We start from the raw sequence: 22,017 nt of genomic DNA on the forward strand, positions 1-22,017 counted from the left end.
CCATGTGCTCTTGTTGTCTGTTGTAGGTGGTTCTTGTTGGGCCTGTATTCCAAAAGCAAAGAGGGGGTAAAGGTTTCCTAGGAGTGATGTTTTTGTTATTGCACGTTAATATCCTGGTGAATGTGGCGGTGTTTACCATCTCCTATCAAGGCTGAGCGCTTTCTGTATTCTCTGATTCCTAATTTGATAGGTGCAGTTGGGTGGAGAGATCTCCCACAGTGAGAGGCCTTAAAATAACAACAAATAATCAGTGTGCTGCAAAGAACATTGCCTCAGGAAATTAAACTATATGGCATGGTGTGTGAGATGTATACTTGCTTGCTGCCAGCCAGCACAAGCAGCTGCTCTGCTGTTGTCAGTCCCAGCCCCTGTTCTGTCAGCTAAGGTTCTCAAAAGTACTTCACCCGGCCCTGCTTCTTACAGAGATCTGCATCTGTCCAAAGACTCATGCTGCAGCTGTGAGCCCAATGGAGACAGCAGTAAGTGAAGATGTTCTTCCTGCGAGGGCAGTGTACACTCAGGTAACTTGAAAGCAAAGCAGAATTTTCCTTCTACAGTGGCTATGCCTATATTTGAGAAGCAGAGAAACTTGTTTGCTCAAGCTGAGATAAAAATTAACCACTTCTTTGATTCCTTGCTTTGGGTTTTTTTTTCCCTCAGCCTTATCACTTTTCTAGTTGAGTTTACTGAATGTTCCCATGGCATAGGAAGGGTAGGAACAAGTCAGTGAGGAAGAGGACAGGTGGATGAGTTGCTGCTTAACTCTTACTGGTGGACTGATGGTGGAAATCTGTGCAGATCCAGCACCATGGAAGACGAGGCACCAGGAGGTTCAGCTGTTGTAATGCTCTGCACTGAAGTGCATAAGTCTCTGTGGCTCAAGGGTGAAGTGACTTGCACTTTATCACACAGAACATTTGTGTTGGAGCAAATGATGCTGGGTTTTACAACAGTGGTGACGCGTTTACCGTTTGAATTTATTGCACTCTAACTTTGTTGTGATAGTAAAAGGATATAAAGTTTTCTGGGTGTGTATTATAACTAATTGTTTAGTAGCACGTGTCACAGTTAATGCCTCTTATTTCCCAGGGAGATGACGGCCCGTCTGCGATAACCTGTGAATTGGATCCAGAAATTGTGAGTTTTATTAATGGAGTGCTGTGGATGAATGCGTTAGAAGGCCTTTTGGCATGTTCTTGCACACTCTACATCAGCATGATGTCTCCTGGTCGATAAGACACCCTTCAGGGAGGAGAGCTAACGACGTTATTGCAGTGTAGTTCATTCAGGAAACCTCTAATTCCAGATGTAATTCTGGCTTCTGAATTCTTAGCACTGGGGGCTGCAAATGATGTTTGGCTTCATTTTGCTGTTCTATCAAGTTATGAGCTTAAGTAATCCTTTTACAGAGTTTTAATGGAATTGAGTCTTTCCTTTTAGCTAAATGCTTCTATAGATTAGCCTCTACTCTGTGATCATCTTGAATTTGCTGCTACTCCTATTTAATACTGATGGGAAAGTCTTAGTGTTCTGAGCATGAGTAGACTATTTTTATCTGTAGTGTAAAACTCTGGTAGGCACCACCTTAATTCTGGTGACCGTTGCCAAATCTGCATATTCTTACTCTGGTTTTAGAACAAATTATCTTCATACAAAATGGAGATTGAAGCCAGCTTTGAGAATTATATGCGGAAATCTTTGAAGAGTGGAATATTTTAAATACATAAAAAATTCTTTTTCTCTTCCAGAAGTTAAAGAAGAAACTTTTTACCAAGCCTCCAAAGTTACCAAATAGTAAGTAGCAAAATTTTTAATTCTGCTTCTGTTATTGCAGAACAAGAGATCTGTGGGACACAGGGACTGGAAGATTCACTTGAAACAACATCGTATTATTTTCTTTAGAATTATTTACTGGTGTATGCAGAGCACACCTATCTGAGATGTGTTCTATAATCTGTGAAGTTAGACTTCTATAGGCTAAATAATGAGTAGTAGGACAAGGAGTAACGGGTTTAAACTTAAACAGGGGAAGTTTAGGTTAGATATAAGGAAGAAGTTCTTCACAGTGAGGGTGGTGAGGCACTGGAATGGGTAGCCCAAGGAAGTTATGAATGCTCCAACCCTGGAGGTGTTCAAGGCCAGGCTGGACAGAGCCTTGGGCGACGTAGTTTAGTGTGTGGTGTCCCTGCTCATGGCAGGGGGGTTGGAACTAGATGATCTTAAGGTCCTTTCCAACCCTAACTATTCTATGATTCTATGTTAGTAGGTTAGTTGCAGTTCTTGCTTCTTCAGCATGAACTACTTCCTTCTCATGTTATCACTTCTAATGGCAAGCATTCTGAATTTCTTTTTCACTTTGTCTTCTGGAGAAATGCTGATACTTGCTGTACAGAAAGAATCTAGAATTCCTGCAGCTACCTCCCATCTAGTAGATAGCTGTGTTTGTAGATTATACAGTTCTCTGTTTCATTTGTTGGTTGGTTTTGTTTGTGTTGTTTTGGTTTGGGTTTTTCTTCATGTCACCTTAGAAGTACAATGTTATTGTTAGATCTGCAGTTTTAATGTGTGCTTTGTCTTTTTTCTTTTGGAGGTTTATGTTTCTTTCTTTTCCATTTACTTTCCTTTTGATAGGTCCAGCAAATGTTTCAAAGAAGACACTACCTCAAAGTGTTGCTGATTTTAATTACTTTGTTTTGTTTCTAATAAATTAAATAATATTTTACTTCTAAATTTTGCTTTAGCTTGAGGAAGAGGCATGTTGTACCTCTATCTTAATGCTTTTCCTAAAATCCATTTGTTTGCCTAAATGATGGATTTTAAAATAGCTGTTTCCTTTCCACCGTGATGTTTGTGACATTGTTTCTTAATGTATGTACTTTTCTTGGTGATTTTAAGAGTAACTAGTTAGCCCATTTAGTGCATGTCTGTGCTAATAATCTGAAGTGGAATTATTGTCGGTATTTGAACCTGACTGCTATACCTGAAGTAGTAATTAGAGGGGTTCCCCAGCAGTTGCATCAGACAGATTCTGTTCTTTGATTACTGCAAAAAGTGTAGATTAATTCAAAGATCAATTTAATATATGAATTTAGACATGCAGATACAGTATGGTTTGGATAGGCATTGTTACCTGTAACTATTTCTTCGTGTGTTAAATCATATTACTGTCACTATGCATCTTTTGAAGCCTCTTCCTTCTTTTTGGAATTAGATTTGTATTTCTTTATAATGATTTTTTCCCCCTGTAGTTGAATGTCCCATTGATCCTTAGAAATCAATATGTAGTATGCTGTTAATTTCTATTTTTATGAGTAATAGGATTGTGTATGTGAGCCTTGAAGTACAAGACAAGATTTTTGTGATCTTGAACTTTTTAAGGCAACACTGAGATATTTTCTTTTGTTACAGGATCTCCATACAGCACACAACTGTATTCCAGAAGAGCTGCAGTTTGGCCATCTCTTCAGGGAACAGGCAGTGAATATCTTGAGAGTGCAGCTGTAAAAACCCCAAGGCTAAGATCACTGAAACAAGGTATCAGTGTAGAAAATTTATCTGTGTATATGGGTAAAAATCAGTGTTATGGAGAGCTTAATGTATAAACTCTTAAAAAACAGATTTATGTTTCATTATAGGCTACATACAAAGTCATGTCATTATTATTTGTTTGGGTGGTTGGAATTATGTGATCTTAAGCATTGGCATTTATAGAGGGAATAATTAAAACATCTGGAGCTTTCTGTGTTGCATTTGCTCAGAATAAATCCACAAAGTTAATTCACAGTTATCCCTGGTTTTCTGCATTTTTGTTCCATTTTTATTGGCAGGAGTGAGCAATCCTCTGAAGTCAGATGTTGACATGGGCCATATGCAAGCTGGTTTTAGTAGCACTCCGGAATATTTGAAGGAAGTTCTAGGAACAAAGAAGCCAAAGCATTCTCGTTCTTCTAGCAATGGTAAACTATGTAATGGTGTGATACATGAAAGTTAATGATCTGTTTTTCTGTGTAAAAGCACACACTGCTTAAGATCTTAGCTTTAGTAAAGCAAAAGCCATTTCAGTTTAGTCTGTATTAAAATATGTGTCGAAATATGATCCATGAGGTACGTTTTGAGATTTCTAAATTGGATAAGACAGGGGGTTCCAAATTTTTGGGAGCAATGAATCTCTATTAGCTTTCAGAACTTTGTGCAAATTGCCATGCATTTGCAGCTGAAAACGTTGCAAATATAATATGGTTCAATGGGCCAGCTGTAGACAATTTATTGTGACTTTGCAAAACATAGTTTAGGAACCATTGATAGAAACCATCTGCTTGCCTCAAATTCTATGTAATTGACTCCTTTTACTTCTTCTCTTGTTTTGTCATGTGGTTGTGATACTAAATTAATTGAGTTTTATGAGAAGAGCAAAATGTAAAACTTTTATCCTGCTTTTCTTAAAGGAGAACTACAAACTTAAAGAATCCCACTTCCATTTAAAATGACACCTATGCTGTTGCTGGTAGTACACGGTTTTTGGCAACTTTGAAAGATGATAAACGTTTACATGTTAGGCAGAAAGAGAAATGTATTATGAGAATCTCTCAGAATTGTAAATAATTTTGTTGGGATGGGAAGATTGCAGTTTCTATGAAGTGTAGATCTTTCTTGAGATGGATATTTCAATCTAGCACCATAGAGAAGAAATTAGGAGAAACTGGCTGTAAAATCTAGCAGAAGTTTCATACAGTAACATTTCCATTTCACCTCCATTTCTAAAATCAATTTTCACGCTGAAAGCCTACTTTCCAGTTTGCTGCTGTTCTAGCTGTTTTCCTCTAACTGTAAGATTTCTGATTTAAAAATACTTCTTTTGGATCAGCTTATTTTACATACCTTTTTCTGTAGGCTACGTTCTTGGAAATCCTAACTACAAGGAAAAAGAAGATATGTATGATGAAATTATAGAACTGAAAAAGGTACAGTCTCTCTGATACTTACACAGAAAATCAGAGTGTTGCTCCTTCCAGGCCTTATTGATTCAGATTACTTTGGTTTCTACAACTTGGGACATCCACCAAATTTTTTTTGCACTTATAATGTAAGGCTAAACTAAACTTGTGTCTGTTTAAGGCAATTTCACTGTTCTTATGGTGTGATAGATGCTTCTGAGTACTGGATGTGGAAGCCTTGAGGTATATCCAATGCTGAACCCCAGCCATGGCCCTAGCTGGATGCTGAAAAGGTTCATTGCGTTTGGTTTCTTTGTCTCCACCTCTTTTTTTTACCTTCCCTCCTTCCTGACTGTTACCCATCACATTTTTATACATTTTCAGTTTAGTGCAGTGTATGAAACATGAGGACTGGGCATGTTGAACACTAGGGATACCTATAGACAAACATCTTGGCTGTTGTAGATCATTTGTGTAAGACTGTCTTTCCGTTAAACCTTTTGCTTTTATCTTTGCCCTGTCACCTCCCTTATCTGTCAGCCCCAGCCCAGTGTGGTGGTGTCTTTTTTAGTTCTTCTTTTTTTTTTTCCTCTTCATCCTCACCATCGTAATTGGATTGTTTTTGACATCAAAATGTGTTTCCATGTGAAAACTCGGTGCATTTCTGTTTCTGAGATATGCTTATGATTTTTTGCCCCCTCTTTTAGACAATACAAGCTCAGAAAATTGAGAGACATCAAATGAAAACTAAGCTTCGTCGACTAGAAGAAATGATCAATATAAAGGATAAACAGATTGAAAAACTGCTGGATCCTTTCAAGGTGACTACTTTTTGGGGGGATAAAAGCGGGGCAAAAGAGCGCTGAGCAGTGTGATCCTCTTCTTGTCTCTCCATGTTTCAGGAGTCTGTAGTGTGATTGTTTCTAGGAATGATGAGCTCGACTATGAGAGGTGGTTGGTTAGTGTGAAGGGATTTCTGTTTTGTGTATTTCGGCTTACCAGGCCAGCTCAGTTCAAAGGAGGATTATGCCATAATGTGCAAATAAATTTACTTAGCAAAGATACTTGTCATATCTGAAGGTAAAAATGAAATGCTGTCTCTGTAGAGGCCTGCTTTCTGCATATTTTTCCCGAGAGTAAAAGGGATTTAGCCTCTTGGATGGTGACTGATGCAGGCAGTCCTGAGACCTGAACCAGGAAGTAAAAGATGAGCTTTATTGGCAGGCCCACAAGGCTAAGAAGCATTTAGGGTCATGGTCAGAAGACCTGAATTTCGCAGAAATCCTTGTGGCTGTCACTTTCTGTGTGCAGTTCTACATCTTGAGAGAAGTGTGCTAATATAAAACAACGAGCACAGGGACTTCAGAACTGAAGCTGTTGGACTGCTAAATGGCTGTGGAGATGAGTAGGATAGTAAATTATGTTGAAAGAGCCAGTAGTACAATAAAGTAGCAAGGTTTGTCACTTGCTTTATCTGTCTTACCTTACAGGGCTCCGAGATGGCACAAGCTTTGTCAGAAAAGATGAATAATAATGGATGGGTAATAGTTTCTTCGTTACCTTTTGCTTTCCTTTTTCCCTTTTTCCTCATGTCAAGCTGAAACACTACTAATTTAAATAAATGTGAAGTTAGAAGGAATAAGCAGTTAGGGAATCATGTAACCATTATGTCTATAGTCAGATAAGAAACCAGTAACGAAGATCTGGAATTAACGTTACTTTAGGGAGCTTTCTTTGTCATTGTCTTGGATGTGTTTATGGAGCATTCTCCCTATTACTGGCTGCTTTGAATTTAGCAGGGTGATGGGCAAAATGTTTTTTATTTAATGATTGCATGTAAATATTATATCTGTGGTAACATAACCAGCTTAAATTAGGTATCTGATTTCATCAGTGTGCCCTTTCACAGAGGGTAGCAGACATGCATATGATTTACTAAGTACTGAAGTATATAGGAATAAGTGTATCTTATTAGGTACAATTTATAAAGACAGAGCAAGATTATGGAGAAATAGAACTTCAGTAAAGAAACAGGACTCATGAGCTCTTTGTTCTTTCTGTAGGTGGTTAATGGATTGAAGCAGAAGATTCTTAAGCTACAACAACTGTGCAAGGAGAGAGACAAGACTATTAAGTATGACTTTTTTGGCTAGGGGATATGATAGAGGCTTGTATTAGATGAGATGATAAAGGCAATTTGAAGTCCATGTTATTTTTAGTCTGTATTCTTCTGTCCCTTAAGATGTTTTAATGAACTCTGAAAACATATTAGTAATTATAAACAGCCCACCCAGAAATTGTAAATGAAAAAGTATTGTAGCATCTTTGCTGGTCTGACTGGATTATTCTATTTTAGCAAATTCCAGGCAGAAATGAAGTCCACTAATTTGGAAGAAATGAAGATAGCTATGGAAACCTGCTCTGAAGAGGTATGTCTGGTGCGTCCTTCCATGTGCGTAAGAGGAGGAAGTTTTTCAGTGGTTGAGTCAAAGTATAAATGGACTGGTTTAGATAGATTTCTTACAGCTCAGGTGTACCTGTCAGTAGAATCTGATATTCTCCTAGCTCCAATTATATGTATTAAAAAACCCTTTTTCCTCAAGAAGTTGAGTGTGTTAGCCAAAAAGGGGAAATAAAGAATATATCCATAAGTATAGTGTCTAGAAAGTATATCCATAAGTGTAGTGTCTAGATGAAACCCAATATAACAGTAGCCTGGCATCATTGCCTCTATTATTGTCCAAAGAATCTTGTTCTGGTTTTCACCTAATGGACAAATGTGTTGCATTAGCAATGTCAGCTTCCACAGCTCTCTCCTTAATGGAATCTGTATTTCATATTTCACAGATTCATCATCTCCAACAGCTCCTGAAGAAATCTGAGGCTATGAGGAAAAAGTATGTTAAATTCTTTTGAGGGAAATGTTTACATATATGTGTTTGATATATATTATTTTAACTGGTGGAAAACAACTACATGGGAACAACTTATTTTGTCATTTAGATTGCTGGATTTGCTTTTTGGTACTGCTTTGGTTGGCTTCACAGCCTTGGCATATGTCTTAGTCAAATCTTTTCCTCGTAGATCATTTTGTGGATGTGGGGGAAAAAAGAGTTATTTGAGAAGTACATGAAAGCTCTGAAAATTTATCTGTTAAATAAAATCCATCTTCCTCCATAATCACACCTATTCTGATACCACCGGAGATTGAAACAAACTCACTCAAAATGTTTGGCATTTTACCCTTGAGTCAGATCTGCATCTTGCTCTATGGTATGTGCTGCAAATAAGGTATTTTGGAGTAAACATTTTCCTGTGGTACGGAGACAGATCTACAGGTCAGGGCAGCTTTTGTGAGATGTCCATGATTGGCACTAGAAGGAAACTCTCAGAGAAGCTTGTGCTAGTGCTTGTCACTACTATGTGGGTTCATACATGGTGATGAGAGCAAATAGTCTATAGAGGAAATAAAAATCAACAGCACAAAGGCAAAAGCTCCAGTAAGACAGCAAATTAAAAGCGTCTATGCAAGGGAATGTTATTCTTGCTGAGAAGAGGGTAATGGAGGATTGGAAAATCTGTTACCCCACCACTTCAAAACATGCTTGTCCTCCTGGTGTTAAGTACAGACAACTGTCTTAATTTGGGGTGTAATTATTTAGACTGATAGAAACACATGAGAACTCTTTATGGGTCATGATGTATTACTTGTGTTTCCCTAATTCACTGTGTCTTGTGGATTGAAAACTGCAATTTGTTTTGTCACTGTTTTTAAAAAGATAAGATCTCTTTTGGCTCAGGCATGCAGTGACTGGCCTCTGGAGGCTGTAAGCCATCACACCTCATTTATTTACAGGTGAAAATGAGCCATCAGGTCTCTTGCTTGTCCTCAATTTATTCATAGCTTCAAAAAGCAGTGGTCAGGGCAGTCTCTCTCCATTATGTGACTGTCAGTCTCTACTCGAGAGGCTGAGCACTGAAATAATAAATGATGTTGAAGTTCACGACTCTGGCACATAGAACTGTAGGAGAGTGTTTCTTTCACAATGCTTGTCTACATTATTTCTGGCTGAAGTAAATCACATTTAGCTCTTCTTTTTCAGTGTTAATGCTGAAATATGGTTACTTACATATGAAGCTGTAGCATCCAATTGCAGCTAGAAACTAGGCGTCCTTTCCAGTCCTCAGAATGGTCTGCAATTCTTTCATTAAGGCTCATCATTTTAGGATAAGCCTAAAATCATATCACTCAGCGATACAGTTGTCATTTCTATCACTTCCCATTTTTGGTTGTGTTGTGTTTTAGTTTTGGGGGTTTTTTTACCTCCTGCCTGGGACAGCTGTAGGAATAGCCATCCGTGACATCTGGACAGCCTTATTTGTTTATGTGCCTTCATTTCATTTTCATTTTCAAAAGCAAGATTAGATTCAGCTTTTCAACCTGATGTGCTAACTGTAGACTTGTCTCTCCCTTTACCTTGTAATTATTCCAGTGGTTTGGGATGTAAGATTCCTTTGCAAACTATTCTGTCATTGTCATTTGTCCAAAAGTAGGTCCATCAGTTACTTCAAACTTTAGTTTCCATAAGTAAGCTTTTAAGAACTTTCTCATAGCAATAAAGTATTTTGTCTCACTAGAAATCTGTTTTGTGCACAAACTTACACATTTTTTCACATCTAGAAACTGATATTTCTTCCCCATGTATTAGAAAAATCAAAAAGGCAAAGTCACTGTAATATGTTTAACAGTTTTAACACATAACAAGCTTTCTCTTTTCTGATGCCTTTTGTTCACATCACATCGATGTTAGCTATATTCTTCAAATCTGTTTGAAATCTCACATTGATTGAAATGTATCTTGAATGAAGAAAGAGATCTCTCTGGGGTTTTGTTTCACAGGAATAGTTTCTTTTACCCTAGAGCAGCATTCACATCTCAAAATACACTTGCGTGTTGGATTTGAGAGTTATTCCATCTATAGCCCTCTCTCTCTCCCAATATCAATCTGTTTGTTAAGTGAAAGAAAGCAATTCAGAGCACACAGGTTAGCTTTCCATGCTGAACAGTTGTTTGGAGGAGTCTCCCAGTTGGCTGAAGGTAAATGATTTGAAATCAGTTGTCCACAGAGCGCCAGTAAAACATTATAAGGTTGTTTAACAAAACAAATAGAAAACCAAATAAGTAAAACTCATACAAGCACCCTTCCTTATGTGTTAATGAAACAGAGTGGGGGATGAAGTAGAAGTAATGAACTTTCTGAGTTTTAAAGTATCTTTCTTTCTTTGACACAAATTAAAACAGTTGTGGAAGTGTTGAGCAAGATGGTCTTTGCATGTTTTTTCCTAACAGAATAGGTAACTCAAGTAAAAATGTTGAGAAATGCCATTGGAGGGGAGATGAGACAGTAACATAGTGAGGCTGTTTCTCAATTTTTAATGCTGCTGCTTTGTTCTCTGCTTTTAAGTTAACTTTCTGGTTTTGATTCCATTTCAAAGTACAGAGAGCAGAGACACCCAAAAACACCTCAAGGCACTGAATGCTGCTGTCCTGAGATTATCCAGGACCATCAAAAATTTGCAGGCTGAGAATCGGAGGCTGAAAGAAGATTTAGATCATGTACTGTGTGGTTCTTCTCCTTCCAATGAAACAGAAGGTACGTGCTCAAAAGCTGGTGAACATGGGGCAAGGGACTTGGGTACATTTGAAAGATGTGTTTGAGAGCAGGACACTACACTGGTACAAATAAGGGCGTTATTACAAGTGTGAGCATTCAGGAGGGGCAAAGGTTGGAATAAGAAGTTTCTTACAGGAGTCTGTCTCTGACTTCTGGATGTGCTGTTCCAGACAGACACAGGTTTCCTTTATTATTATCCCTGAGAATTCTGGACTGGAATCTCTTGAAATAAAATGTTTCACTGGAAAACTTTCTCAGTTGTTGAAAACCAATGAATGTGAATGGTTTATATGGATATTAATAAGTAATTGGTGTAGAAATCAGATATTTTAAGACTATTCTCAATTTTTCATTGGTGCACATTTACAGTTGGGGTTCAGAGGTCTTTAGATGGTCTTTCTATATGGACACAAGTTTCAAAAAAGCAAGAGCAATGTTGACTCACTGATACAGTTTCATGTTTAAAACTTTGTTATTGTATTTAGATTATAGTGAGTGGAGCAAACCCAGGCTGGTGAGGCGGATTTCGGAACTCGAAAAAGTAAGTGATCATGATCTTACCTGTCTATGAGCAGAAGATGCAGAACCACTGGCTTGTGCTCGTGGTGTGTAGTCCTTCAAACTGTCAGCCTTGTGTGTTCTGCCTCATATATGTAAGCTGATGTCTGTGCTGTGTGTCCCTCCTCCCTTTTTGTTCTCATACTTGTTACATGAGATACACATTTGAGAAGTAACTTCCAGTTGATCTTTTCTCATGGCCTAAATAAATAGTTTTATGCTGAATTTAATTTTCTTCTCTTTTTCTCTTTTTTTTTTTTCTTCTTCCCCCTTTTTTTTTTTTCCTTTGTGTAAATTTATCCTGTTTAGAAAATATGTGCATTGGAAAACGCCAGAGTGCCATCAGTAGATACCTGTGAGTCAGAGTTACTTGCTCCACCATGTTCAACTGAAGACCTGGATCATCCAGCCTCTCAACAGGTAGACTATGTTGAGGAATGTCATCACCTCCAAGGGCTAGTGAAGAAACTCCAGAGAGATAAGAGGGCACTTCGAAGTTTCCTGCTTAGTAAAGAGTAAGTGCAACTCTTGTCTAAGATGTTGTTCTTCAGGATGTATGAGTTATTAAATTATTTCCTATCACGTTGTGAAATGATGTAACAAGTCCTTCACGTTTTCAGCAAGAAAATGAATTTTGAGTTTCCCTTCAGCTTTTATTTCAAAAACTACTTCTAGTCCTGCTAGCCCTGTAAAATTACACTGCAGGAAAAAAAGAAGTCAGAGAGGCTGGAAAATGAGAACTTCTGCTTGTTTCTAACACATTTTTTCAAGGTGTATTTTTTGCCAACTGCACTGAAAAGCCTTTTAAGGACTATATGTCACTTTACACAGCATTTCTTGCAAGAATTTTGCTGTAAAAACTTTGTCATGTTTTATTTTTCAATGTTTTGTCCTGATCTACCACTTTCTCCCTTTAAGGCTGCCTTCTGCCATGTGATGCACTGGGACTCCTTTTCTTCCAGAAAGCAATCAATTTGCAATTTGTATTGCTTGGACTCATTTGGTGTGTCAGTGCATAAGGGCAGGCAGGTTAATCTCTCGCATGAGCAGAGTTGTGTACACAGCTATGTGGTGTTGATAAGATGCTGCCTTCTGTGTAACTTGCCTCTAATCAAACATGAACATGTGGAGAGGCCTTTTGCTTCTGAACAATGTATACTTTCATTTTGTTTTGTTTAAAAGGGAAAAATTAAACATTTAGTTACTTTACCAATTTGAGAGAACCTATTTTATTTAGGAGTTTAATCAAACAGTAACTTTGTTGAAGTATGGATGTCTGAAGTATTGCTTAGATCTCCTTATACTTTTGTAAATTAGATATCAAGCAGTTACTGCAGGCTAAGGCTCAAGTGGAGCTGGAGCTGCAGAAGTGTCAGAATAAGATATACAGGAGAAGTGTCAGAGAAGAGTACACGAGAGCATACTCTAAGGAATCAGATTTTGTATTAGTAGATCCCTTCAGAACCACAAAAAAATACCCATCAAAAGTATAATTCTCATTTGAAGGGGGTAAAAATCCATACAAGTTCATCTGAACTGGAGGAAGCTGGGAATTCATTTAAGCAGAACTGTTTTGCAGGGACGGAGTAAGTTACTAGAGGAAGAATTCTACAGAGTGTTTTTAGAGGAAGTGGAAAACCAAATAGTATAGGAAAAATATTAAAAATTTAATTATAATAAAAATTAATAAGGTAAATGGAAGAACAGAGCTACCATGTGGGCCTCAGAGACATTTTTTCTTTCTAAGAACAGTAGTATCTTTATCTTAGCCTGTACTTCTAAACCATTGCTAATATGTCATTCCATTTACTTTATGTAATTTGTAACTGAGAATGTAATACTTCATGTATTTTGTATAACTTGATAATAATCCTGTGCAAGAGTGGCTAAAAGAAGTGATTTCATTACCGCTTTGCAAGAAAGGGCTTTGACAAATATGAAACTGTAGTAGATCTAAATGCATTGTTAAAAGTATCGAAGGTACCATTGGGACTTTTTAATGTTAGCATAAGGCTGTGCTGTCACAACTTGAGAACTGATGCCACATGTCTCTTACTATGAGAATATGTATCATGTTATTCTGAGCAGTTTCCCACTTTGGCCTTAAAACCCCAAACAAACAAACAAACAAGGCAGCCAAATCTTATAAAATAGGCTGAATATTTTCAAAGCAGGAACAACAGAAAATTTCTACCTGTAAATATCTTTGCTTTTCCAACCTTAGAGTGGAAATCCAGAACCTGACACAGAAATTAGGGAAACTGGAGCCAAAAGAAGAGGAAAAGAAGAGTCAAATGGCAGAAGATAAAGTGGAAAAGCTTCTTAAGGTACAGACACATGTTTTTGTTTGGGTGGTGGTGGTGGGTTGTTTTTTTTCCCTTTGCCTCTAAGCAATAGATTGCAAATTGAGCTGATAGTCTAAATAGCTGCTAGTTGTGTTTTTTCAGAGAGGCATTAAATCTTGTCATAGAGATTCAGAATGATGATTAATTCCCAGCATGTGTTGATAAGTTGTTTCAATAATTGCCACTGCAACTTGGCTTTTTTTTTTTGGAGCTATTCTCTTGGTGATTATCTGTCTTCACTTTTTCCTTATTCAGTGGAATGTTGCAAAAAGTTTATGCTTTCAAGTGTTTGGGGGTTTTGACTTACTTAAAAAGAAAGACATCTGTGGGTTTCCTTGTATCTTCTTATAACATCTGAACCCATTAGATAATTTCAGTCCAGTTTTGGAGCAGGAGGAAGGTCTTGTAGGAGTTGATAGGTAAAGGACAGAGGCACAGGTAAGTGTGATAAGTCACTGGCAGACTGGCAAAAGACACAAAACCCTTTTCATTGGTTTTTATCCTGGTCAGGTGTTCAGTTAGGGCATGTGTGCTGTCCATTCGGACAATATTCATTAGCCTTTCTGTTTGGATGGAGTCAGGGTATTTTTCCATGGGAAGGGTTACAGGATGTAGAGCACTAATCATAAAAATTGAGGTTTTCTCAATTCCACTGATGATGGGACACTGTATTTGAGTAAAGAATTAGGGAGGATGTCAATAAATAAAAAAAACCCTTATCCCCCTTGGAACTAAAGTTTTTCTAGAGGTGAGGTATTCATAACCTCTTCTGTCTGGATTTTCCTGTATCTAATATATTTGTATACTTGTTAATCCTGGACAGTCTTCGATGGAGTTCTCATCACTTGGGGGTTTTTTTTGGTGCACTATGATTTAACTCGGTATCTTTATAGTCTTCTGTCCCTCTAACAAACGTTGTTGTCACTGGCCAGTAGGGATGAATTGGCCACTGACAGACATGCTTTCACATGCAGTGTGGTCACGTTAATCTCATTTCACTAAAAACTAGTTGAAAATTATTACTGGGGATTTTGATCACTTGTACTTAAATTAAATAGACCCTGAAATACAGGTAGTAAAAAATTATGAATAAAAATGTCCACTCGCTTAAGAGGATGCTGGTTTTTTATACAGTGTGCAACTCTTCAGATTCTTTTTTGTGAGTTATAGGCTGATGGATGCTAGATGATGTTTTGAATACCAAATAACTTGAGGCTTTAAAAACAGCCAACAAACAGCTCCTTTTTTTTCCTCTGCAGACTATATATATATTCTTGGCCAGTAACCATCCATTTATTGAAATGTTCCCATTATTTGTAATTATCACTAAGTTCCTACCAATTTTTTGTTTTAATAGTAGGTTGTCATTTTTAATATAATATGATCCATTTGCTAAACTTAAGCCTGTAACTCAGTGTTTTAGGTTATAAATAAATCATTTTCACAGAATCAAGAGGGTTTTTTTCCAGAGTCTATCAAAGTCTCTTATTCCTCTACTTACAATTTTACACCAACAAATTAAATTAGTCTTTTAAAATTGCAGCTAACTTTTGTTTGGCAAGTGAGGTATGACAATTAGTATGGGATAATTAGGGATCAAAAGGATCAACTGTTGAGAGGTGGAGCATGCAACCACACCTCAGAAGAAATAACTGGAGCAAAATCTTGTTTTGTTCTTGGTTTCTTTTACCTCTAATTAATTTCTTCAAGATAGAAAAGTAGAGTTATGCCAATTTACACAAGCTCTCTGCCTTGTTGGAGTCATATGGTGGCAAACTCATCAGTAAGCTTAAACAGGCGATTATGGGACCGCAGTTGCCAGGATGAGATATCAGAGAGCTCCCCAGTTAATTAGCACCAGTCTTTCCTGGAGAAGAATTGCAAAATCTGGTATCCTGACATTTGTTCTCAGTCTGTTGATAATATACAAGCTATTTCTGATCAACAAAGCAGTGGGTTCCACTGTTGGAGCTTTTACTGCTTTGCCAATGCATATAAAAATAGGAGTATGTGTAAATGAAAACCTTTCCGTTCCCATGCTCTGCTAACAGCTAAAATGGGGACAGGTATGTGTTTTGGTGTAACAGGCATCTAGATGATGAGTTTGAACAAGACCAGTATTCCAAACTAAGAGTTTCCTCTTTAACTTCCTTATGCCCTGTGGGCAGGATGAACATTTAACAACTCTGGTGCTGATTTGAGTCATTTGTAACCTGTTTCCCTCACAGAATTCTGACTTGTGTCTTTAGTGTACCAACTTAAAGATTCTCTTTTGCAGTTTTCACTGCAAGGCAAAGATCATCAAAGGAGGCAACAAGCAGCCAGAATCATCCAGAGGTACTGGAAGAAGTATCGGGACAAGGTGAGATTCTCCTATTGGGGAATAGTGAGGATATTCCCCTCTGAACCTTACTCTTGTTTTAATATCTAACCAGGCTTCAGGAGCTGCAGCAGTGCTTCCCAGTGCAATTCCTTACCACCATCTTCTCTTCCACTGCTCTGTTCAAGTCCTGCCTGCTGCTGCTTTTGCCTTTGCTCCCTAGAATCCTGTTGTTTCTGTTGCAAGAATGATTTCTGAATGGGCAAGTCTGGGTGAGCAGGGAAACTAAGGAAGCCTAGCAATGCTTGAAGCAGCATCACTGCTGTTGGCCTTTTTGGAGTAAGACTGAGAAGTTAAATACCCCTTGCAGAAATCCTCCAAACAATACAGGAGTTACATTCAACTAGGGCAAAATGATGTAGAGAAAAAGCATTAACCTTAAATTTTGTTTTATGGGCTGCAACATAATGTTGCTTTTTCCATGCATAGGACCTATGATGAGAGTTGGGTCTTGTAATTGCTTTTTAGGAAGCTAAAGATGAAAGTACTACCCATGCATCTTTCAAAGATGAAAAGCTTGGGTATTTTGTTCCCTTACATTTGTTGGAGTTCTCAGAGGGAAGCAGGACAGGTATTTTCTGTGTGTTTTAATTGTTGGGGAAAAATCGGGAAATCTTTATTAGATAATGCCACAGACACATACAAGTTTTAACTTTGGCATTTTTCATTTCAGCGAGATGTAACTGATCTGGACGAGGTGAGTGTACTTATGATGGCCAACAAAACAGTAAACCAAACTGAATTCATATCACAGCACGAAGAAATAACTTCTTTATTTTAAAGAAGTTTTATTGTAATATGAGTTGTTGTACCGAGACCATGTTTGTTCTTCAGGCTGGCTCATGAGCTTCATTCTGACATCCTGGTTTTGTTTGATATATCTTGTCAAAGTGTTCCCCTTTTGGTCTCAAGGTTTCTGTGCTTAGTACCTTCTGCAAGAAGAATAAATTTTGATCAAACTTTGATACCAACAGACAGGAAATTTTTCTAAATTGGATAATTCTAATAATGTTTTAATTTTCACCGTGATGAGTCTTCAGAAACGTTTGAAGTAGGAATTTGAAGCCTTTGCTAAGGAGAACTGTCTCCGAGTATTATAGAACAAATTCTAAAACCATGTGATGTGAATATGCTGGTTTACATCTAGATGCTTTTTCTTGATCAGAATCCAGTAAAATCTCTGAGAGGAAAGACATGTTCAGTGTAATCACCATGGTGGTCTGCCAGACTTGGCTGGGTTTCTGCTTGTGCCAGAGCATCACAGAGCCTGCTGGGCTATCTAATATGGGAATGAGAGCATGTTGCTCTCTTTGTGGAATACAGGCTAGTGCTGACAGCTAGGACTTAACTGCATTTGATAGGATCAGTCCTGAACACCTCCAAGATTGAATTTAAACCATGGAGGTGTAAGTCTATGGGTTGTCATAGGCTGGACATTCTCTGAATTGCAGCAGTGTACCTGTGAAGTAACAGGGACATATGTATATCCCTGAAATATAAGCAAATGTAAAGACATCAAAGAGTTTCTGTTGCACAGGGAAAAGTTATTTTCCCCCTGTGCCTCTTCCCTCTGGACTCTCTTGGTTTAATTTATAACAAACATCTTTCAAAGGAGCTAACATCTACTTATTTCTTTCTATGCTAGGCAATTATTACACTTCAGACAGCTTTCAGAGGACATTTAGGTCGGCAGAAACTGTTACTGAAGAAGAGGACGCATGATGCAAATTCTCATAACAAGGTGATTGTTGGGGCAAATGGGTATCCAGGCATCCCATTATCTTTAGTCTATAGCGTAAGGTACTTCCAGACTTAATTCTCTCAATCACCCAGTGATGTTGTTTTAATGCACTGGTTGGCAGCATAGCTGTCATCCCAGAAAGATACCAAGCTCATTCCCTAGCCTCCCTTTCCATCTTCTTTAGGTCAGTTTTTCTTAGGATTAAAGCTGTAACTTCTTTGCATTATGGGCTGTAAATAGGAATCCTCCCATTTTTTTTTATTTTTTTTTTAGCTGGTTGTCCCATCAGCTAGTAACATACCCTTTAACTCTTTAATTTGGGGTTCTATTGAAAACTGTACTTGTTCTCAAGTGTTCACTACTGGATCGTTGTAATAATAGATAAACCTTTGTTGCTGAAGTTCAGAAAGAAGAATCTGGAAAGCATCTTTGATGGGATTGAAAAGTAAAGAAGTCTTGCTTGTGCCATGCTCAACCAAAGAGTTGTGTCCTTTGTCACATCAAACTCGCTCCAGATTGTTCAGTTCTGAATATGAAAATATTTCCTTACCAATTAAACATTTAGTTTCTCTATGTCATTTGCCAACTTAGATGAACATCCTTTGGACCTTTAGCAGGCTAATTTGTAATTCTCCATACAGGCTGTCCATCTGGTTGCACTTTACATGCACTTTTATTTTGGTAAAACATCCTTTGGACCTTTAGCAGGCTAATTTGTAATTCTCCATACAGGCTGTCCATCTGGTTGCACTTTACATGCACTTTTATTTTGGTAAACTGTCCAAATAGTTCAGTAGTAGGACTGAATACTTTTGCTTGATATAAGCAGAAGATAGATCTATGAGTCATGAAGGTTGTCTTTAACTCCTTTGACTTCAAAAGGTTTCCTTCCTGGAAAATGAATGAACTTTCCTTGCAAGTGTTTGCACTTTCATTAACTGAATACAGATGCTTCAAAGCTTGTGTGATGATCAGATTTGCATTTCCTGCTGCTTTAGTTTCGTAGAACCTTAAAGACTGCAGACCAAAAGATGGGAATATTTGCTCTACTACCACTTCCATAATGGGAAGAGAGATTGTGAAAGCTTCTGTGCAGTCTGTAAAAGATCAGTTTTCTTTAATTTGATTGCTTTGCAGAACTCCTGCAGGTCTTCCATGTCAAACTCCTCGAGCTCATCTTCTGATTGCAAGGAGAAAGATGAGATGCTGCCATTCATCCAGTCTGTTTTCAGGGCTCACTTAGCACGTAAAGAACAGCTTGTGGAGAGGTAAGTGAGGAACAGATACTTCTGCAACATGCAGTAGCAGACTTGGCTTTATTACAGCAGAGGGGTAGTTATTTGATAGAATTTTAGTGTGGGTTTCTTGGCACAGAAGGAAAACAAGACCATTATCCCAAAAAAGGGAGAGCTTGCTTGTGAAAATTTCAAAGGATATGCAACTAAGAGTGTTTCTTGTGGCAGTAGTGGTCTTCCCATGTCCTGTCACATACTCTCTTCCATATCAATGGGAAAAAGTAAAGTAGAATAATTACTTCGGGGGGGGGGAAGAAATCAAAATACCATTGTTATCAAACTGATAGCTAATACACTTTCTTTATGTAAGGGGATCTGAAGCTCTGACATGTAAAAGTTAAGGGTTGTTTGGAGGAAGAACAGCGAAGAGCTAGAATCTAGTGATTTAGCTCGGGAAGAACACAGTGATTTGTTTACTGCTTAGGTTTATGGTGACTCTGTCTTGAAAAATACTTCCTTTCTCTCCAGGGTTTACTGCTCAGAAAGTTTTTAATGTTGGCTGCCATGGTTACAAAGAGAGTTAAGCTGTCACCTCACTTTAGTGTCTGAGTTCACTTCTGCAGGTGATAAGCTTTCATTTCTTGGAGGCTAGCAACACAAACTTTTCAGCATGCCCTCTGAAGACAGGCTGCAGTTACTGTTCTGTGCCTCACGTGATGCAGTATGTCTTTCTGCCCTCTGTGTCCAGTGCGCTACGTGAGAAAGGAGATTCTGCAGTTCACGGTCCAGAGAAGAAACCAGTCTTAGCAGCAGTCCAGAGACGACCTTCAAACTTCATGTTGTCTCTTCCTGGTAATTTCATTTCCCTCTATGTTCAAAATTAATGTATGTTTTGAGTGGGTGCACGCAATTTTATAGAGAACATCTGCACATGCAGATGCATAATTGGACTCTGTGTCTTCTTTTAACTTGATGACATGTTGCTTATACTGGCAAGTGCAGTCCCTTATGTAAAAAAAACAACCTTTGGCACTGTCAGTACCAGCTTCCTCACAAGTGCTTTGCCTTTTTGTCACAACTGTGGTTTGGAGGGTCTCTCTCTGATGTGAGTGGTAATTATTCAAGGAACATGATGTTCCCCTGTGTTGCCTCTCTTCTCTCTTTTCAATCCCCCCAGCCCTGTAGCTGTAATATGGTACTTTCCACTATGCGTTGGGCCTGAAGCCATAGACAAGCTGAGAATGTTTTCATCATCCTGACTTAGTTTCTGAAGGGGACAGACATCTGGTAAAAGGAACCATCCTAGTCCACCATGTGTAACATTGTTTTCATCAGCCTTCAGATGCTGCAGTAAGGGGAAAAATGAAGTCCTGGATAACTTTGCCAACTAGTACTACTATAATACAAACTGGGAAAATGTCTCTCTTTTTTTTTATGGCTCGTATACCATTTGGTTTCCTTCTTGAATGCCTCATTGCTGTTTGTGAGAAAATGGAATTAAAACCAAAGAGGCTTTTAAGAGGATGTTGGAGGTACTCAGTACGAAAGGCAAAACAATGCTGCAGGCAACACAGCCTTAGACATGCAGCTTCAAAGGTGCTAAAACCACCTTTTACCTCTGGTTGTATCCAGAGTGGGATATTTTAGGCTTTTACGGACTAGTTGGAGAAAAGAAAGAAGTTTTGAGGGTGACTTGAGAAACATTGACTTGCTTTTTGTCAATGAAAAGCTCACAGTCCCTGTAGACTTGCTCAGAAACAGAACATGCTGGAAGCAGCTGAGGCTGTTTCTCTAAGATAGGAGATGGGAATAAGCCAGATTTGCAGGGATTGTGAATACAAAGGTTACCCTTCAGTGAAGGAAAATGCATTTAAGCAATTTCATTGTATTCCATATTCAGAGGCTATTCTAGTTTGTGAAGGAGTAGATAGTACTTGCTTATGAAGACGCTAGAGTTTTAAGTGATTTTAGTTATGCCTAGTGATAGTACCCAGAAAAAAAGTGCTGCAGCATCCTCTTTCGCCTGGGCTTTACTACAGTAGTAACTCAGTCTAACCCAGAGCAATCAGTTGTAAAATCCTACCCAAAGAGAAAGAATCACTAAAGCAAAAAACAACTGAATGCTTTGTGCTTCTGAAGAAGTGCTTCTAAGACCCAAGGAGGGGTGTTAGATGAAGTTAGTCTGATAAATGCAATAGTATGAACACTAACACAGCAGTCACTGTCTAGCTACAAAGTCTCTAAAACTTTTATTGCAGATTGTGGTGACTTCTTGATAAGTGAAGAAGTTCTGCAAGAATTTATACCAGAAAGGACAGAGAGACCATAAGCATTAAAACTTTCTTCCTTGCAGTCCTTTTCTGGTGAATGTAAAAAAGGAGAGATTGAGAGCAAAGCAAGTTGTATTTGCTGCTGATCTTAAGCATGTATGAGATGTTTCCAAAATCTATCTGAGGATAGAATGTGCCAGGAACAGCACCAAGGTCAACAAGGTGCCCTTCACTACAAGAGAAATACTGAGGCACTGGAGAGGTTCCAGAGAAGGGCAATGGAGGTGGTGCAGGGCCTTGAGCACAAGTGTGATGAGGAACGGCTGAGGGACCTGGCAGGTTTTAGTCTGGAGAAGAGAAGGCTCAGGGGGGACCTTATTGCTCTCTACAACTACTTGAAAGGAGGTTGTAGCCAGGTGGAGTCAGTCTCTTCTCCTAAGTAACAAGCGATAGGACAAGAGGTAACAGCCTCAGGCTGCACCAGGGAAGGTTTAGGCTGAATATTAGGAAAAGCTGCTTCCCCAAAGGGTGCTCAGGCATTGGAACAGGCTGCCCAGGGCAGTGCTGCAGTCACTGTCCCTGAAGTGTTCACACACCAGGTAGACGAGGCCTTTGTGACATGGTTTAGTGGTGGCCTTGACAGTGCTGGGGTAACGGTTGCACTTGATCATCTTAAAGGTCTTTTCCAGCCCAGTTGATTCTATGATTCTAAGCGGTTGGATCCACTTTGGGGTTATTTCGGAGGGGAAGGCGCTGGTCTGAGCGGAGGGGACATGGTTTGATGCCGCCGTGGGAGCCTCTGCCCCGCACCTCCGTGCGCCAAGGCGCCATGTTACCACACGAGTCGCGGTGGCCACCCCGGTGCGCTGGGGCACGAAC

At 38.7% G+C, this 22,017-nt stretch overlaps 1 protein-coding gene across 1 annotated transcript; it reads left to right on the plus strand.

Annotated features, from left to right (window-relative positions):
• The first annotated feature begins 467 nt into the window (after window positions 1-467).
• Window positions 468-21,197, plus strand: IQCE (IQ motif containing E). The gene is given in 23 exon segments (XM_010014315.1): window positions 468-521; window positions 1,090-1,137; window positions 1,749-1,794; window positions 3,409-3,534; window positions 3,828-3,956; window positions 4,891-4,961; window positions 5,642-5,755; window positions 6,425-6,475; window positions 6,998-7,068; window positions 7,291-7,363; window positions 7,782-7,831; window positions 10,431-10,588; window positions 11,095-11,150; window positions 11,477-11,686; window positions 12,460-12,575; window positions 13,392-13,506; window positions 15,791-15,874; window positions 16,566-16,589; window positions 17,538-17,633; window positions 18,771-18,901; window positions 19,591-19,601; window positions 19,604-19,720; window positions 21,127-21,197. Coding segments are annotated over 23 exon segments (2,022 nt in total).
• Window positions 21,198-22,017: the final 820 nt, after the last annotated feature.

This window comes from Nestor notabilis, unplaced genomic scaffold, assembly GCF_000696875.1.
Source record: "Nestor notabilis isolate BGI_N333 unplaced genomic scaffold, ASM69687v1 scaffold14165, whole genome shotgun sequence".
Lineage (NCBI taxonomy): Eukaryota > Metazoa > Chordata > Aves > Psittaciformes > Psittacidae > Nestor > Nestor notabilis.